Source organism: Melospiza melodia, chromosome Z, assembly GCF_035770615.1.
Source record: "Melospiza melodia melodia isolate bMelMel2 chromosome Z, bMelMel2.pri, whole genome shotgun sequence".
In the NCBI taxonomy this organism is placed as follows: domain Eukaryota; kingdom Metazoa; phylum Chordata; class Aves; order Passeriformes; family Passerellidae; genus Melospiza; species Melospiza melodia.
Window position 1 is genome coordinate 74,040,511 of NC_086226.1, and position 19,188 is coordinate 74,059,698.

General features: G+C 40.3%; 1 protein-coding gene across 4 annotated transcripts in view; it reads right to left on the reverse strand.

Moving 5' to 3' along the window:
• The window catches only part of TNFAIP8 (TNF alpha induced protein 8), a 58,006-nt gene that overhangs the window by 18,518 nt on the left and 20,300 nt on the right, over positions 1 to 19,188 (reverse strand). Inside the window, exons 1-2 of one of the 4 annotated variants that reach the window (XM_063180181.1) lie at positions 1,633 to 1,755; positions 1,388 to 1,464 (exon numbers count right to left, since the gene is read on the reverse strand). The exons of 1 other annotated variant lie outside the window; for it this stretch is intronic. In XM_063180181.1, coding sequence (XP_063036251.1) covers positions 1,388 to 1,418 — 31 coding nt within the window. In that variant the 5' untranslated portion in view covers positions 1,419 to 1,464; positions 1,633 to 1,755. Of the gene's footprint in view, positions 1 to 1,387; positions 1,756 to 14,028; positions 14,048 to 19,188 lie in introns of those variants that run through there. 2 more of the 4 variants (XM_063180184.1, XM_063180179.1) reach the window with 2 other exon arrangements.

The window sequence follows — 19,188 nt, forward strand, 5'->3', positions numbered from 1 at the left end:
AGAAGGTAAAACATTTCTTCAAACAATAAAATTTACATTTCAAATATAGCCAGCTTCATAAAACTGTCTGGAGCTTCCTGTATAAACCAGAAGATCTTCCCTGCTATAGCATGCAAGCAGATCTCTCTTGCAGTAAAACTGAGGGAGAATGTTCACATATTGTCTTTTTCAAAGTTTCTATAGAGAAACAATTTGTACAGTTCTGCTTTTCAATAAATCCATCCCACAGAATCTTCTCGGAAAGAAAAAGAAGAAAAAAAAAAGACAAGCTGCCTTTTGGTTCAGCTGTTCATTTGATAAGAAAAAAAGATATAAGGATTATTCATATCAAAACAGAGGCTATTGGGCTCCATTACTTACCAGGTTCTACCAGCACTATAAGCATTAATTCTGTTTCAGTGCAAGGAGACTTTTTTGCAAATCAACAAAATCCTCTTTTAAGCAAGCAAAGAGATGCCCCTGATAATGTTATATTCAAGTGAAGGAAGTTGTACAGACTGTGAGGGGAAAACCACCTGAAACATTCTGAAAAGTTCTTGTTTTTACCAAATACAAAATGCTTAGGTCACCTTACTGCTTGCTTTTTTTTGTTGTTGGGGCTTTTAAAGTTATTTTTCTCAGCCATACTGGACCTCTGTATGTTTGAGTCCCCCTAAGGACTTCGTGTAACCATGAAACATCAACTCCATTCTAAGAAATCCAGCATACAACCCCACCGCTGCCCTGTTCCCTCATCTATATAAATGCTCTTTTGTATATAGGCACTTTCAGGAAATTGCCCTGCTCCTCCCCCGCTTGCTCCCCACTGTCCGAATCCCTCTCACGCCCCGCTCCCGATCAGCACCAGGGAATAATTGCATTTTTGTTGGAGCACTTCCAGCCCCTCCATCCACACGTTCCCGTGCAGAAGCAGCAGCAGGCTGTAGCTCTGGCATTCTCCTCTGCTGTAACACACACACACACTCATCTGCAGGGAAGTAACTGGCATCAACCCTATTCCCAAAATAATGACCTTTCACTTCTCCCCATCAACTTCCTCTTTTGCTGAAAAATACAGCATACTTCCAAACTAAAGAAATCTTCCTCTTTCGACATTTGACTACAAGTGTTTTGAAACACTGTTTATTCCACTTATCTGTACTCCACGTGCGGGTAAATTCCCACTGCCGAGGCAGGCAGACACCCCTGGGCACCAACACTTCGGTCCCGTCGTATCCCGCAAAATCGCCGGGGCTCCCAACACTTCTGCAAAGGCCTTTTCCCCTCCCCTTTGAACACCCGAAAGCTGAAGAGGGCACAAACTCTCCTCCTCCATGCTCGGAGAAGCAGCGCGTGGGTTTCCTCCCCCAATAAATACATCAGGAAAATAAATAGTTCAGAACCGTACCTTCCTTGGGCTCGTCGGCTTCCGAGCTCATGGTGCCGGGCGAGGCTCTGGGGACCGGACCGACGCTGACGGGCGCGCTGAGAGGCAGCCGCAAGTCAACTTCTCTCCCTTTCTCTCTCTCTCTCTCTCTCTTTTTTTTTTTTTTTTTTTTTCCCCTCCTTCTGAGAGAGAGAGAGAGAGAGAGAGAGCGAGAGGGCTGGGGTTTTGAGGGGAAAAGTCTACGAATTCAGCAAATCACAACTAACCTACTTGCAAAGGAGCCCGCCCCTTTCTCAGCTGCACACAGCGACTGTCTGGAAAAAAAAGCACCTTCGGAGGAACCCCGGTTTCACTCGCCAGCTGTTGCCGTTTATGAATCTCATTCTCCCCAGTCTGTAGGAAGGGTGGAGTTTTCACTTGTTGCAGCTTGCCAACGTGGTATGAGAAAGCAGGCAGGAGAGGCCAAAAAAGCCCTGAGTGCACAGCAGTGTCTGATTGCGGTGACTGACAATCACACTGGGGCTCCCTTAACTTGCAGGAAAATCTATTTTAAATTGTTTCGTTTTTAAGGCTAAATTGTACATTTCAACACTGTTTGCTATCTGAAATTACTTCTGCAGCCTCCATAATTACACTGACTAATACTGGATGACTTAATAGGTGCTTAAAGATGAGAAGTAGCAGCCTTCTTTCAGGTAGTTTGAGCAAAAATAATTTTCTTTCAGTCGTGCTCAGTGCATGGTGCCATCTACCCTGAGACTAGTGATTCAGTTTACATCCTAGGAAAAACTGCCTGGATTCTTTGTGCTACCCCACAGACATTCCAGAAAAGACTTGATGTTTTTAACTACTACAGGATACAGTTTTACAAAGAGGTCGGGGTCTTCAGCAGCCGCTTCCCAGTTTGCAGTGTGTCACACACGCCTTCAGCGCAAAATCAAGGGGAACTACTCTGAAGCCTATTCTCAGTTAGCACAGACTCCAGTAAAATCATTGTCCTAGGGAACCATCTATCCCTGCTTACTCATTCAATGGATTTCTAGCACAGTGAACAGGACAAAACCTCGCTGGAAACACGACTGCTCTGACAAAAGCAGAGATGTGGTCCCTCAGGTGCCTGGTGGCGCTGCCAGCTCCAACATGCCATCAAATTCCCACCTCCCTCTCTGTCTCACAGGGTCCAACCTGCGGGCCTGAAGGGCTCTCGGCGTCTCCCGGAGGTAACATCATTAACAGCTATTAACAGCTAGCAAATGTCCTACTGCAGTCAAGTAGAAGTAAGTGTATTTGTATTTCGCAGTGAAGTCAGAAAGAGCCAAAGCTGTTAGCAGCTCTGCACTGAGGCACAGAGGAAAAAAAAATAAATAAACTGTTCAGATTGTAACATTCCCTTGTACTCGTTAAGGCGTTTACATTCGCAAAGCTGAGAAGACCAGATGTAGGAAGGATGGCCTTGCAAGTAACAGATAGAGCACGAATTCTTTACCTACAGCAAAGCTGCTCTGAGGACTGGGCTAAATAATACTTCAGAATGTTAGCAGTTTTATCCTACTTGCAGTTATTTTATTATAAGGACTGTCCTTTGCCATGTACTCTACCCACACCTAGGAAAGACAGATTTCCTTTTTTTTAAAGGCTTTTGGTGACACTGACAATTTCTTGTTTTGCAATACACATAACTCCATGAGTTCCTTAAAGATATTCCTTAAGAAGCTAGCTGTCTTCTGCAGGCCTTATCAACTCCCGTGGTGTACAATGCTGCATCCTTGAAAGCACAGAGAATGAAATTGAGTATTACCCCTAACTACATCACTGGAGTAGCTAAAGAAGCCACATTTTCAAGATAAACAAAAAGGAAAAAAAATTAAAGTACTAGTTAAGGGTATTAAGGAGATCAAAACCAATCAAAAAGCTTCACACAGAATAGAGAAGGAACAGGAAGAAACATAAGGTGAGTCCAGAAGAACTGCAGTAGCCCCTGGAGTCCTTTAATCAAAGGAAGTGTTGTAGAGAAACAGGAATATAAGCCAGCATCAAGATCCCTGCATGATCAGATTTACATATTAGATGGATGCCTTTTGTTATTTTAGATGACAGACAGACACAGAGAGATAATAAGACCCGTGATTAAATGTCAGCAAGTTTTGTAAATCAGGATTTCTCAAATCTCAGAAACTTTATACCCCACTGGATAACAAAAATAACAAAATAACAAAAATACAGTGATTTTATTTAATTTCTTATGCACAAAGTCAAAATCACATCTCCTCACGCAGTCCTGATACTCCTGCACACAGGGTCTCAATTCAGACTCGAGAAATTGGTTTTTCTTTCATTTTGGTTGTTAGGCTTCTTAAAAGTACATGTACTGAAAAGAGTGGTGAAAAGACTCCAACCTGGCCAAAGACTGGTCAGGTATGTAATTTTCTGCTCTGGGGTTAAGCAGGAACTGGTACTGGCATACGATAATAGAACATTATCACCTTTTTCAGAGTCTGCACCCAAGCAACTTTAATTATTGTCCTTAGAAAGACAGCAAAAGTAATGGAATGAGGCAGGTTAAAATTAAGCAGAGTCAGTGAAAAATACTAGAGCCCGGGTAACAGATGACACTACATCCACAGGGAAGTGACATTTATCAAAGCATTCAGATTTATTTGGATCCCACGGTGAGTAAAAAGCCTGGAAAGCCCTAAAAAATCCCTCTTTAATTGTAAACTGTGCATGTGATTTGGAATAGGAATGACAAAAAAAAAAAGAATAACAAAAATTCCAAAAACATAATTAATAGTGCAGCTAAATTTCATGGGACAGATTCTCTTACAGAAAAGGCCTACAGTGAAGGCCTAAAACTCACCACACATCCACACATTTGGACAGACACTGACATGGAGGGAAGGCCAGAATTCCCACAAGAAAATGAAATCATCTGTGTACAACACACACAAAAAAAATGGGCTGATATGCTTCAGTGGCTAAAAGCTTCAAAGCTGGGTAAGACAAGGGGAGTATGGTCCTTTCCAACCTTCTCCGCTGAAAAAACCAAACTTTTGGTTTTTCTTTAAAAAAAAAAAAAGAAAAGAAAAAAAAAGCTAGTTCTGGTTTGGCTTGGCTTTTAACTCATCATCTGTAAATTGTCCTGACTTCTGCTAAACCCTAAGGAAGGGTCACCACAGCAAGAGCAGGCTAGAGCCAGGCCCTGGCTTACTACAGCAGTGCATGAGGAATTGTGAAGGGATGGGCCAGCACATCCCCTCTCTCCAGCTCAAAACCCTGTTTATGTTTTGTGTCACAATCCATGCTGAGACAGCTCTCTTTACACAAGCATTTGTCCATTAGATACAGAAGCTGAAAATACGATGATGCATCTTGTAAGTATATAACAGAAATAATAGGCATCCTAGCAGGAAAAAAAAAAAAGGGCTAAAATTGCAAGAAGACTCTGAAATGTCAAAAAAGACTATAATATTTTGTTTTATAAAAAAAAAGGAAGCAGCACCACTACCAGAAAAGTATCAGCAAGAAGATTTCAAAAGGAGGCAGCTGCCATTGGAAGCAAGACTAAATCCTCTACTGTAAGAAAAACCCTGTACAGCCCTAGAACAGTTCTAGAGAGAAGGACATGGTAATGTCACACTTAAGACTTCACACATTCATGTGATTAAAAAAAAAAAAAACAAAAAAACTTCCCCATATTTTGTTAACATAATAAAGTTGTCTGATGAATACCTTCTGCTCTTCCAGAATGTCACATTCAGTGGATTTCAAACCTTTAAACAATAAAAAAGTATGATCTGTGGCCAACTACAATTCCCTGGCAGAGATGAGAGTCATCAGTCCTTTTCCCTAAGTCAGTTATGTCTCTTTTACTGACTGTAATGTACTGAATTATTTGAAACCACATGACAGACCCTGATAGCAGCTGAGGAGATTGGGATTTCCCACCACACTCCCAATTGTGAGGAAAAGGAAAAAGTGTACAAGTAAACACTGCATGGGATTTATGGAAAAGGAGGGACAAAAAAAAGAATGGCAAAAACTCTAAAAACAGAATCAGTAGACAAAACAAATTTTTGTAGGGCAGATTCTCTTACAGAAAACAAAAGTAACTTCCTGACAGATAATGTCGCAGAGGGCAGGCCAGAATTCCTGGAGGAAAAATACAAGGAAACCTCTTGCCATTTCTCCTTTTAGCCACAATAAGCTCTTGTACCTATTTCTGACACTAGAAGTCTGGGTTAACAGATTTTCAGCTTCTGAGGCTCTTCCATGTGTGTGGATTATGGATATATGACACAAGTTTTCAAACAGGATAACAACATTGGACACTATCCTGAATCACTCACACATATTTTTTTTTTTTTTGGTATACAATTTTAAAAATGTACTGGGAAATTATGTGCCACACTATAATGGATTTCACCAATTCTCAAGAGTTTTGACTTTTTCTCAAACTAATGTTCTGAGAGGGAACAAGATGTAAGATTGTAATATGTAAGTCTAAGACCTTCCAAGCAGAAAAAAGGGTATCAGGTCTGGTCTGCATACATGTATGGAGTTTCCAAACACGCTGACCTCTCATAAGGGCAACCAGATGCTAACACAGTACCTCAGGGAAAAAACCATACAAATAATGTTGGTATTTTCCTCATAGAAATAAGAGGAAAATTGTTAAATCCAAGTCTGGAAGCCACACTGAGATATCATTAGGAAATTAACTATAACAACTGCTTTTGCAAGTCATGCCTTAATAATTTGCAGATTTTCCCTGAAAGACCTTTTTATAGAGGTTACTGATTGAGTAAGCAGGCAAAGACAGCACAGAGGCGTGCCCTTGACTTGCTCCTTTGCTCCTTTCCTGCATTCCTTCCAGTACCACTACAACCTTTTCCTCAGGCAGGCAGATCATAATTGCACAGAGTTTCAAGAAGCACAGATTTACAAAACAGGAAATATTTTTGTTTTCTAGCGCTTCTCTCTCAGTTCGGACTGGTGGGCGAGCTCTCAGAGCACCGGGATCTTGCAGCACAAAAGCGGGATCTGCTGTCTCTTGCAGCATTGCCCGTCTGCTCCCCTGGCAAGCAGAGATCCACCTGCCAAGCTGCCGGTGCCCTCTGCTGATGCCACACACAAAGCTGCACGCAGACATCGTGTGTGCAGGATGCGGGGACAGAGTGCGGAGAGAGTGCTGCAGGCACAGGGGAAAAAAAAAAAGTGAAGTTTCAGCTTTCTTGCTGAAACAAAGATTTGTATTATGTCCACTTTATCCAAGCTGTTCTGCTTTCAGTTATGCACTTAAACAGTTGCAAGCAGACCAAGCAAACAGGCAAACCAAGAAGTTAAAGTTATTTCCTAACACAGAGGTAAAGAAACCACCATCTGTAGCTGTATTACTTCTACTATTGCAAAAGAAAGTGCAATATGCACTGTCCGTAAAGTGTGAGCACAGAAAAACCAAATTCCAACTCTTACACAATTTAATTATTTTGGAGTTGAGTAAAAAAAAAAATTATCTTGATTAGCTGTGTGATTTTAATAGCACTGTTTATATAGCTCTGTAAATAAGAATATGAGGTACAATGGTCTATCTTTTGCTGCAACCAGACTTTACTACTGTTTTATCTTCTACCATAACCAAGATGTACATCGAGATATCCTACACAGTGCTTAGCTTATGAATAATGTCAAAAATACTGTTTTCAGCAATAGTCAGTGTTTCCATGTAACAGCACAACTCTAACATCTCAGTTACATATGATTCAGAATTTTAAACTAATTTTTCTGCATGCACATAAACTATCAGGTAGTTTTTATCTTAGGAAAATTCAGCCCAGAGAATTTTCTGGGCTGAATTTTCCTAAGATAAATAAATAAAAAATTAGCAGGTTGAGATATAATCCAGATATGAAAAATATGTGTACTCCTGGGTTTGGTCTGATTTTTGCTGCTTGCTATTCCCTTATCTCATTACTTCCCCTTTGCCCAGCAGACTTCCGACCAAGGCAGATGGTCTGGTTTCAGCACTTGCTGAAACACATACAATACCCCCACCTGTTGGGGAAACACATGAATGATACTCTAGCTCGTGCTTCTGCCATGTGGTTAATAAATTATAGAAGTTAACGACTATAAGTTAACGAATTATAAAAACATGTCATTGTCACCTGATAATTTTACTTGGGGATTGCTCAATGGCATTTGCACCACGCTTGGCATCCAGCAGTGCATGCTATTCTCCTCCCCTCCCCGTGCTGCCCTCCTTCTCTTTTTCTAGACCTTCCCATTAAAACATCCATTCTCCACCCGCTACTGGTGTACTGAGGTCTGTCCATACCTTCATTTCCAAATGGTTAAAGCAAAATACGATAAATCTGGTGCTGAATGAACCCACACAACACTGGCGGTGTGGCCCTTCAGAGCCAGCAAAAGCTACGGCTTCACCACAGGGTAAGATGTGCAAAAGTGTATCTGAAGACCTCCTTTTGACAATGAACCAGACAAATGAGCAGCAGTGTTGGGTGACAAAGGAATTCACAACAAGCCTACCAAGCGAAGGACAGGAAAAGCAGCATGTGGGGCACACATCCTGGAGTCCGTATGGATGCAGTTAAACTTCCCTAACAGATAGTCCTCACTCCAGCTCCTCTCCCTGACAGAAAATGTATGGAGAGAGGGCAGGATATGTGCACAAAAGACTCCATAAAGTTGAACCTGCTTTATATTGAACATAACTTTGCTACAACATTTGGAAGTCCCATCTCTGCAATATCCATGATCCCATTTATAAATATTCTGAGCTGACAGGAAGACAACGGGGTACTAAGCACCTTGCAAACTGTCAAAACAGATGCAGTGTGCATCTTCCAAACTGGTGTCCTTGACACAAACATGCTGATATTTTAAGTTTCCAAATAGTGACAAGAGTTGTTTTTAAGTTATTGTGAAGATACACTCAAAAGCTCATGTGGTTAAGAGGTATGGAAACTCCTTCGCTTAGCCTCAAAATGAAGATTTCTTCATAAATTTTAGCTGCATCTGTGATTACCAGTCACAACACACTCTGAGCACAGGCCTGATGGGATGATGGCTCAGACTGATCCATTCTAGTCAACCTCACAATGTTTGTTATTTGTTACAGAACAGCACATTTCCAGGGTACAAGACTGCTCTCAGCTCAGAAAGGGTTTCACTGGCCTATCTTTTTTCTTTTCAAAATCAGTCTGAAAATTCACACACAAAGCAACACCATGTCTTCTGAGATGTGAATTGTGATGTAATTCTGATTTCTTGTCCGTACATATCATGTTGCCAAAATAAGAGGTCTTATTGTAGTCATATAGATATTGTGCACTGAGGGTGGTTAACTCATCCAGAAGTTAGCATTTAGTGAAAACAAGGTTTCAGTGCATAAGAAAGCACAAAACAATTTATCAAGAGCAAACATACCAAATAACATTCAAGGGCTTGGTTGTTCTTGTTATGGCTTAGCCCCAACTGGGAACTGATCCCCACAGAGCCACTTGTGCACTCCTACTCGGGACAGGGGGAAGAATTGAAAGGCCAAAGTGAGAAAAGTCATGGGGTGGGATACAGACAGTTTAACAGGCAAAGCAAAAGCTGCTCACGCAAGCAAAGCAGAACAATTCAGCACTTCCCATGGGCAGGGAGTTCAGCCATCTCCAAGACAGCAGGGCTCCATCACAGGTAACAGTGACTTGGGAAGGCAATGTTTTCACTCTGAATGTCCCTCTCTTCCTTCCTCTTCCCCCAGCTTTATGTGCTGAGCACAACACCAAATGGTCTGGAATATCCATCCCTCTGGTCAGTTTGAGCCAGTTGTCCTGGCGGTGTCCCCTCCCAGCTTCTGGCACAGCCACAAACCACTTGCTGGTGGCGTGGGGTGAGGAGCTGGAGAGGCCTTGGCCCTGTGCAAATAGTAAGGAAAATGCTCCTGTATTAAGGCTGTTACCAGCAGAAATCCAAAACGCTGCCCCATACTAGGCACTGTGAAGAAAATTAACTCTGTCAGAGCCAAAACCAGCAGAGCTATGCACAAAGAGGGTGTGTCACAGTCATGGGCCCCCAGCTGGGGTAATAATTGGGATAGATTCTATGTATTTATACAAGGTTGATGAATTTCTTTTATTAAGAAACTTACTAGTTTTTTATATCCTAGTTTGCTACAGGTGGACTTAATTGGTTTTTTACTTACAATACTATCACCATTGGCTAATCAAGAAACTACCCTTTGGTAAATAAATTTCTGTAATGCATTTTACATGTTCACATTACCAGATGTAACAAGTTAAGGTAAGAATTGTTTCTTATTAATTCCAGATCTTCTTACAGCCTTTCCCAGAAAGATGCTTGGGGAAGTTGTGTTTTTCTCAATGGTCAGAGAGCTGCTGCCACAAGTAGGTAATCAGTGACAGTTTCTGGTGGTTTGGGAATTCACACAGGTGTGGTGGAAGTCAAAAAGACTGTTTTTGAGGGCCTTGCACCAAATCATGCAACATGTACTGTCACTGGCTTATAGCACTGTTTATTCAAATAGCAAACATTTCACTCACTATTTTCACTTTTTCAAGTGAACTTTTTTTAAGGTCCTGTAACAGGACTACACACAAATTGCTCCTTCCAACAGTGCTATGCCAAGCAAAGAGCAGCACTGGAGAAAATGAGACTGTGGCCTGCATGAACAGAGGTAGGAAAATACAATTCTCTGGTCTGGTGAAGAGTACAGCAGATCAGAGCTAGTTTTGTAGTTTGGTCACACAGGAAAATAAGCTTCCTAGCAGTAATTAATGATATAATTCTTATGAGATATTTGTGTTACTATATGTAGTTGCAGCCTTTGCAAAAATAAAAGCAAGGCCAAAGAAATCTGAGGGGCAGAGCACCAAGAACACAGATTTGAAAGAATCCCTGCACTAAAAACAGAAATCAGACCATAATGTCACAGTTTCCCCAGACAAGTAGAGGGAGTCAGGGTGCTACACAGAACCTGCTGACAGCACCACCACAGGCCATGAGCTGCACCAGATCTGCTCCCAGCGCGACAGAAGTGGTACTGCCTGATGCCTGCGCATCAAAACACAGTGCTAGAACAATTTTAATTGGAAAGGGGTATTTTAATTACAAACAGAAAATCTAGTATCACATAGCCAAAACTCAAAAAGAGCTCAAAAACCAGGTGCCTGAACTAGTGTTAAATACAGCGCATTTAAACATGCTACCAAAGCGTATGCAAATAATGGCTTTTTTTGTGCTGAAAGAACAGGAAATCGAAAATTATCTTTAAAAAAGGAAATCTTTAAAAATGAAAGTTCCTGTTCATATAAAAGTGGTGCACATGTGGGAAAACACATTTGTCTCAGCTGGGGAGGGCTGTGTTCCAGTCCCAAGCACACAATCCAAGCGTTCTGCTAATGCGTAACAATCAAACTATGCCCTTTTTCTCCAAGACATCAAAGACATTAGTCATGCAAATAGTCAAAACACCACTTGCATATCAAATGGAGATCTTATCTAGAAAAAATTTCAAATAAAAAAAATTCTTTTTAAAAATACCTATATGAATAATCTCCTTTTAGTACAAATTCAATTAAGAGATTAAAAGAGAGATTTAAATGGATATTAAACGTAAGCAGAGTTTGCTCTTTAAGACTGAGTTTAGCTATAGTTTACATTCACAAGCCAGATGTACCTAATTATATGATATTCCTTCAAATAACCATATTGATATCTGCTTGTTCCAAACTGGCTTTAAATCAGTTTATTATTTGCATAAAGCTTAGACTGAAGCCAGAAAGAATCTGGAGGAACACTTGCAAGAGTTTTCTGCGGTCTTTTTTGCAAAATATTAACTAAGACTATGTTGAACAAGTGCTGGAATTTCAATACCCAAAGAAAACTGAGGAACTCATAATTTATGGAAGTCTTTCAGCACTTGCTTCCTCTGGCTTATGGTAACATTTTCATAACTAAATCACACTTGAGGAAACAGCACTCCAAACTGGTCCAAGTGAGAGTTCAGACTGGTCCAAGTGAGAGTGTCTGTCTCCCAGAGCAGCACCATCTTCCTCTTCTTCCTCTCCATTTACCATGCCAGCATAGGCATATGGTGTCCATTTACAGGACAAATATAGCTAACAGTTAATTTTTTTTTTGTCTGGGAGAATTTAAACCACAAGTAGGAGCTCTCCTTTTTGTTATTTTTTAATATAAAATAATTAACTGCAGCTAAAATTAAGTATTTGTCTCAAAAAGAGGGTCTTGGATGATCTCTAATTTAGTTATAACCACTGAAAATCCATACCTTGCTCATTTTTCCTTCTATTAAGTAAGCTTACATTAGTGAGCAATGTTCATGCAAATTTCATGTGTAAACTCTGGTTAGCATCTCCACATTGCATTAAAAATTCAATATTGGACTTCTACTGATGGGTCTCAGTTCCAATTAAAAAAACCCAAACCAACAAAACACATCAGAATTTTGCTGGACTCCAAATGAGTTTATTTCATAGGTCTAACTTCTCAACAATTTTATCCACTTTACAGGAAACTCATACTTCAGCCCTCAGAATTGCCTTAGCAACAATAACAACAGAATCTGCACTTTGGGGCTCAGCCAAACTGAATACCACTTCAAAGGGTTATTGCAAGACTTTCAAGAACTATTTCAAGTATTCAGTTTCCAAAAAAAAAATGGATAACAAGATCTGAACAAGACTTCTAACTCTTGTTGCTCAATATCTTGTTTACAGAAAGCTGAATTATGGCACATACTTAAGATGATTTACTTGTTCAGGCAGATGGTCTGTCAGGGCTGTGCTTCTGCAAATCTTCTTTGTGTTTCCAAAATCTGAGACTGAGTATGGACAATAGCTACTATCTTTGTCCACTGGAAAATAAAAGGGACAAGAGAAGGAACAAAGACTGCCACTGACTCTGCACACAAGGAATGTGGCACTTGGATCAGAAATCCCACGTAACAAACTTCTGAGAGCTGCACTGAGGTCAGGTCTCTCAGAACAGATCCACCTGCTCCCCTCTGTGCATCCCACAGCCATCTCACTTGGACATGCCAGTGATCAGTGCAGGTCATGGAGCATTTGCCAGTGATTTTGGCCAACGCCACGAGGTGGCAACAGCACCCTGATTAAAAAAAGCCCAGGGCTTCTTGAATCAGTTTTGCTCGTCCAGGGAACAGAGCGGGAAAGCACTGGCCACAATGTCTAGAAAGAGGCTTCCCATATAGCCCTGCAATAGCATTTTATACTGCAGCACACAGAAAGGCTGCAATTGTGTTTTGTACATGCTGGTATGGCAAATCTGGAGAACTAAATGCTTCTGAAGCAGTGGACATCACCTGAAATCTGTCAGCAAAACACCAGGTAGCAGTACAAAATACATATCATTTTTTCACAATCCGAAACCCAGATTAGTTTGAAAAAAAACTTAATTACATCTAGAGGACAACTACAGTACCACGGCAATATAGCGCACAACGTAGTGGTAGCAGTTTGGCTCCATGAATTTGAAACCACACTAAAATTTGAATATCACTTCAAAGTATGGATACAATTGTGCCATTCATGAGGCTCACCCCTTGCTCCCAGCTCCTGCCTGCCATGACTTAGTTCAGACCTGCTCTGCCCTCTGTTTTTCCCTTCCCCATCCCATCTTTCCAGAAACGGGATAGTGTAACCATGTGTTGAGTTACCTGTAACTCAACTTCCCAGCTGCAAAATCAGTGCCAGCATTTCCTCTTATGGGACATGCAGGATTGTTTTGAATGCAGAGGAGGTGGATTATTGGGGGGCACAGTGTTGAATTAAAATGCCCATCATAAATCAGGAATGCCATGTATAAAGATTGCCTATGCAACCTCAAGTGGGTTTGAAAAACATCCCCAAGTATTAAGTTATTCTTTGTCTTACCTCCACAAAAAAGACAGTCTCATTAATTTTGTGAGAATTCAGATATCCAAAATATGTTTTTCTTTGGAAAATTAAGAACAACTCAAATGGTGGCAAAGGGATGATACACCTAAAATTAGGGAATTGTTGTTGTTTCTGTGTCCACTGCAAAACAGCAGTTATCTGGGGCATCCCCCTTCAATATTTTTTCCTATGCAGCTAATTTATAGTAACAGACATGCCATCAAAAAAATCAGGATACTCTAGTTTAATCAGTGTTGGGTAGAGACAATTGCCTGCCATGTTTTTAGAGGGGTATGGAAACAAAAATTACTACATCTGTCTTTTCTACTTCCTGGCTGCCTTAGAGCATTTAATTCTAAATGTATGGCAAATGCATTTACATTCCTTATGAAAAAAGATGAAGCAGGGACTGCCACCACTTGAAACATTCCCTTTACTCAAAACAACGCTAACTAAGCAAGTAAGATTTTCCCCAAAATCTTGATCTGTACTTTAAACCAATGTAGAGTTATGAAGTTCTTGATCTCTGTAAGTGTAATAGAAAAAGCAAATCTCCACTACCAAATACCAAACATGACACACTTGTCTTAACTGTGAAACTAAGAGAACAGTACTAAGGAACACATAACCTGAAAGCACTAAAATAGCATCTATTTAGCACAAAGCTCATACGTTCACTTTCATTCAAACTGGATTTTTATAACCAAACACTCTTACTTGATCTCAGTGCAGTTGTCTGTGTGTAGAAAACAGTAGCAAGTCCAGCTGATGAACAGAAAAGCAGAGCTGAAATGTGGCATTATGAGGCCAGGCTACAAATATATTTGACCCAAAGCTAATGCAATGCCTTCCCAAAACAGATAATTTCAACATCTACATAACATAGCTTGTTTTTAACGTCAGGAAAAAGCCAGCAGGAACCTACCTGACAGTAAACAGTGAGCATGTTTGGGCAACATAATACTATGGCCATCATGTTTCCCCACTTCCTGAGAGCTTGCTTTCACAATCTTCTGTGGTTTTTACCCCACAGTTTATACTGTAAATGCAGACTGACCTTCAAGCTTGTGACTAATTCTTGACAGCTCTTCCATAGTCACTGCACAAATAATCCAATTTCTTTTCAAAATTGCTCTGGAATTTAAACACATCAGACTCTATATGTAGATACCTGGATATCTAGAGTTAAATATATCAGTCTATCAAACAATGTGGATCAGGGATCAAGAAGTGAGAATACTGCAAAAATCAAAGGCACGACAAAATAACAACAAGAGCAGTTTTGGCCCTAATGACTGCAAGATGAGAAACAAAAATTCCAATCTGTCATAGTGGGTTTTTGACATTTATTCCAATATTTATCAGAAATTGGAGAAATACAAATATTTAATAGTGAATGAATGGGCAAATACTGGAAAAAATTAACTACTACACTAAAATATGCAAGTATTTATGACAAATTAAGAAATTTGTCTAAATACAAAAAGTCCAGAAAAGGAACGTCATTTAAAAAAAAATTACTACTCAAAACTGGTATTTTGTGATGACTGATGACAAACACCATTTCTTTGTCTTTGATTTGTGAACTTGGTACATTTTTTTATTTCTCTAGTTTTGAAGAAGCAGGCGAGTACACTCATCATGAAATGTTGCATTTTAAAGTCACAAGGTGTAACACATGCCAGCAGCCCCTGTATGACTCTGGGCAACCCAGATTGTGCAGAGCCCTCACTGACCACGCACACATGGAGCACTCGGGGCATGCACTGTCTGCTTCTTCCAGATCCTCTGAAATGTGGTACCTGTGAACATTTATCCTTTGAAGAGTGTGGCACATGAATGCCAACTCTTCATCTTAAATGCAGCCGTAAAATTCTTTGCAGGGCCAATGTGCACAACAACAACCAGAAACCACTCAGAGTTAATCATGTTTATGCAACAAAGATCTGAAAGAAAGTAACATATTTGATGACCACAGAGATTTATGCTCATCTTATCTGATCTCCAACTCAAATCTACTGATGCCTTCTTACCAATTGGTTTCCAAATGAAATCAAAACTGAACAGGGTTAGAAATGCTTGTCATTGGTGGAGACTTGAAGTAAAAAAAAATATTTTACCACCTTGAAGCTATTTCTAACATCATTATATAAAGAAATAAACAAATCTCACAGACTATTATTTACTCCAAACTCATGTATTAACAGTCTCCTTTCACAGAAAAGTCTTGTTTCAGAGGCTCGGGATAGGAACTTTTGGGGGACCCAGGTACTGCCTTTCCATGTGAAGGACATCTCTCATCCAGACAAGAACTAGGAATTCATGCACGTCAGCTTCTGCTGGTGGTTGTGAACCCAGTAAACTGGTCAGCTCTCTGTGAGGGGGCTGATATCTGATCCAAGGCTGTGAGCTGAAATCCCTTGGTGAGTAAAACAGCAGTTTTTTTCCTCCCCAAATTTTTTATGGCAAAACTCTCATGTATAAAGCTACAGATTTCTCATTTCACCTACTACTGGTTCCATAGAGTAAAAACATTGTAACTACAAATATCTGCTCTAAAATTGGCTCCACAGGTAATTATTCACGGGTGGTTTATACTAAAATTCAAACTAGATATAAATGTTATTTTGACTAAACAACACAAATGAAACTGTATCTTTTGCATCTTAGCAGAACTACCAACCGTAACAAATAAATAATATCTGTTTCTGCACCAAACCAGAGAGAAGCTGTTGATCTAAGTGTCTGATACACCTCCAGGAAAAGAAAAAGGGTTAGCAACATTATGAAAGATAAATTCCAGGTAGTGACAAAAACCATTAACAGTTAACATCTGTGAAGGTACCCCATAAGGCTCCTGTTTAACTGTATTTGTGATACCCTGATACTCTTTTAAAATGAAATACGTATTTCTATATTTATATATGTTTTAGTGATTACAAAGTTTTTGGGGACCAGCTTCACTACAAAAATTAAGTAATTTAGTTTTAGGCCAGACACCTGAATATATTCAGCACCCCATCACCAGTCTGTGCTATCAATCTGGTCTACACAAACCTTGATTTGCTATTAAATAAGACAACAGTATTAAACAACTGCCTACCTGGTTGGCTGTTCAGAAATAGTCCTAAGACATGCACACCTCATCCACAAAACAAAGTGCTTTCAAATGCCACTCTGCTGTATTCCTAAATGTTTATGTTACTAGTAACAGTACAAATACGCTGGTTGACAGAGATACTGTCTACTCACATTTTGAGTGGCAGGGAAAGATGCGCTCACATCTCCTCCCTCCAGGAGGACACAAGTACCTGGATCATGCTGCTGTGCTCTTGGTTTCTTTACAACATTTACAACCTAAATATCAAAATCACTTGACAGCACTTGAAGCAGAATGACAGAGGACAGTGAATACATGGAATGCATCTGGAATTATCTGTAGTTATCAATAAAGAGCCCTCACATCTCCTTCAGGTGAGTGCTCATTTATGCTCATACCCTTCTTCTGCTCCAGAGCAAACAGGTTCCTCAGGGCTGCAGCCTTGAAAGACTCCTTAGCAAAAGACATCAATGCCTGTCTGAGGTGCCCCATGAAACACCATCCCTGAACACAGGAAATTACTCAGGAACTCAACTGAGGCCTGACAGGAAGCCATGGCGTGGCACGTGTTGGCTACCCTGTGCTTAAAACTGACAAGCACATCTCACGGGGCTGAGAAACCCCACATTAACGAGGCTGAAATCCTCTGGTTGACAAGGGGAAGCACTGAGGAAGGGAAGCTGTCCCAGCACGTTCAGGACTTGTGAGTATTTCTGAAGATGAGGCAGAAATGCTCAGTAGGAACTCGTACCTCAGACTGAGAAGGGGGGAAGGCACCCAGTTGTGGTGCTAGGAATCCATAGGCTCAGAAACTGAAAAGCCATTACTTTTTATCCAAAAAAAGTCAAAAAGAAAGGTAAGGCTTAGGAATACTTATTGCAAGTTCTGGCTTTTTTTCAACTTCTGTGCTGGGTCTCTCACGAGCAGCCCAGATGTTTAACCAAACTGAGTTATCTAACAAGACAACCTCCCAAAAGTCAATGACTTCCCTACAAAGGATGAAGATCTCACAGTTCTGTTTATGTGATACATTATGATTGCTGACTGTCAGCAGTGCAGCATGACAGCTGTTCTTTCACTTTGGAAAGTGCTCGACATCCCTCCACACTGCATGGAGCTGCTGTGCAGAGGTACACAGAAATGCTGTGCCTCAACCACCCAAGTGTGCTGAGGAGAGCAGCCTCCACATAATGCAAATCTGGATGGGTCAATCCTCTACAAAACTTTGTCTTGCCTTGCAGCATCCAGAAAGAATTTAGAATTCTCAGAACACAGATCCCAGCTTTTGTCAGGGACTTCTGATGCCCTGCATCGTTTTATGTAGAACATGGCATGAGCTACCATGTCAGCTGATGACATTATACACTCTGCTGTATCAAAAACATGAGAAGGGTTGTTCATCATGATACAGCTGCAACGAAGTGGAAATTGTACAATCTCTGTCCAAATGCAGAGCAGGAGCAGAAAAAGACCACATCCTTTTTGGGAGGAGTCCAAAGATGTGGTGGTGAGATGCAGTTGGAGGCAAAGACAGGAAGAGTCTCTATAAGCAACAGCACTGCTTCCTCTCCTCAATACATGGATCAGCACAACTGGCTGTAACATTAAATAACAGATGCAGCATTTGCTAAACTCTGGCTTAGCTTCTTTCAGAGACAGTACAGAAAATGAAGGGGAAATCCTCAAGGGCACAGCCCTATCCTTGCTGCTGTGACTCCAGCACTTCTTGTAGGGAAAATTCAAAGGAAGGTAATCTTCTGGAAAAGTATTTTAGTCAGCCTAAATATTGTAATACTAGGCGAAAGTTATTTGAAATACTTATGGACCAGTATTTAATAATTTGTTTTAATCTACAGTAGTTAAGGGACATAAAAATAGGAGTTATCTGCTTATATTGAACAAGTAAACATTAAATTAGAAAAAAGTTATATTTATTTACAAGGCAATCAAAATATCTATTTTTGTTCATTTATGTCAATGGAAAAAATAAATCCCTAAACAATCTACTCTTCAAGCATCTCTTGAAGAAGTTGGGAAAAATCTGGAACAGTAAAATCATACATCTATGTCTTCAGCACTCTGGTTCTGCAGATAATTAAATACAACTGTAACAGGGAAGAAAACCACAGCATCTTGGCTTCTGTGCATTGTCCTGTTTTGTTGAAGTATCTCTGTCACAACTAATGCTATTTTAAATCATCTTCTGTATTGTGGATTTCAGAGAAGCAAAGAACTACAGCAAAAACCAGTATTCAGTCTAATCAGCTTAAGAAATACTATCATTTTAGCTTTCTCATGCATTTTGAAAAGGAGACTTGAAAGGAGACTTTGAGAAGATCAGGATTTAGCACTACCAGCTTTTCTCCCTTAGTTAATATTTCAAGTATGTTGAACAATCCCAGTCCTTCCTTCACACGTACTGACTGACTTTCCACTTGTACTGAAAAGCTATACAGAAACAATTAAACAACTGCTAAGAAAGAAGAGTTTTTAAAATTCTGCATGTTTGCTGTTTGTTTAAAACTTTGCATGTTTTAGTAGAAACACAAAAATACTCTGACATGCACATGTATGTCAGCTACACACATACTTGGTGAGATGTCGATGGAGCAAAGGATTTTCTAATACACAACAGCCCATGCTCACACACGTGGCTTGCAGATGCCACCTCAGCCCTTCTCATTACATCCTGCAATGCAAGCCTGCCACTGCTGACCCTGAGAGACACATATTCATGAGAGGTAACGACAAAATTAATCATCAGACACAGATTTATA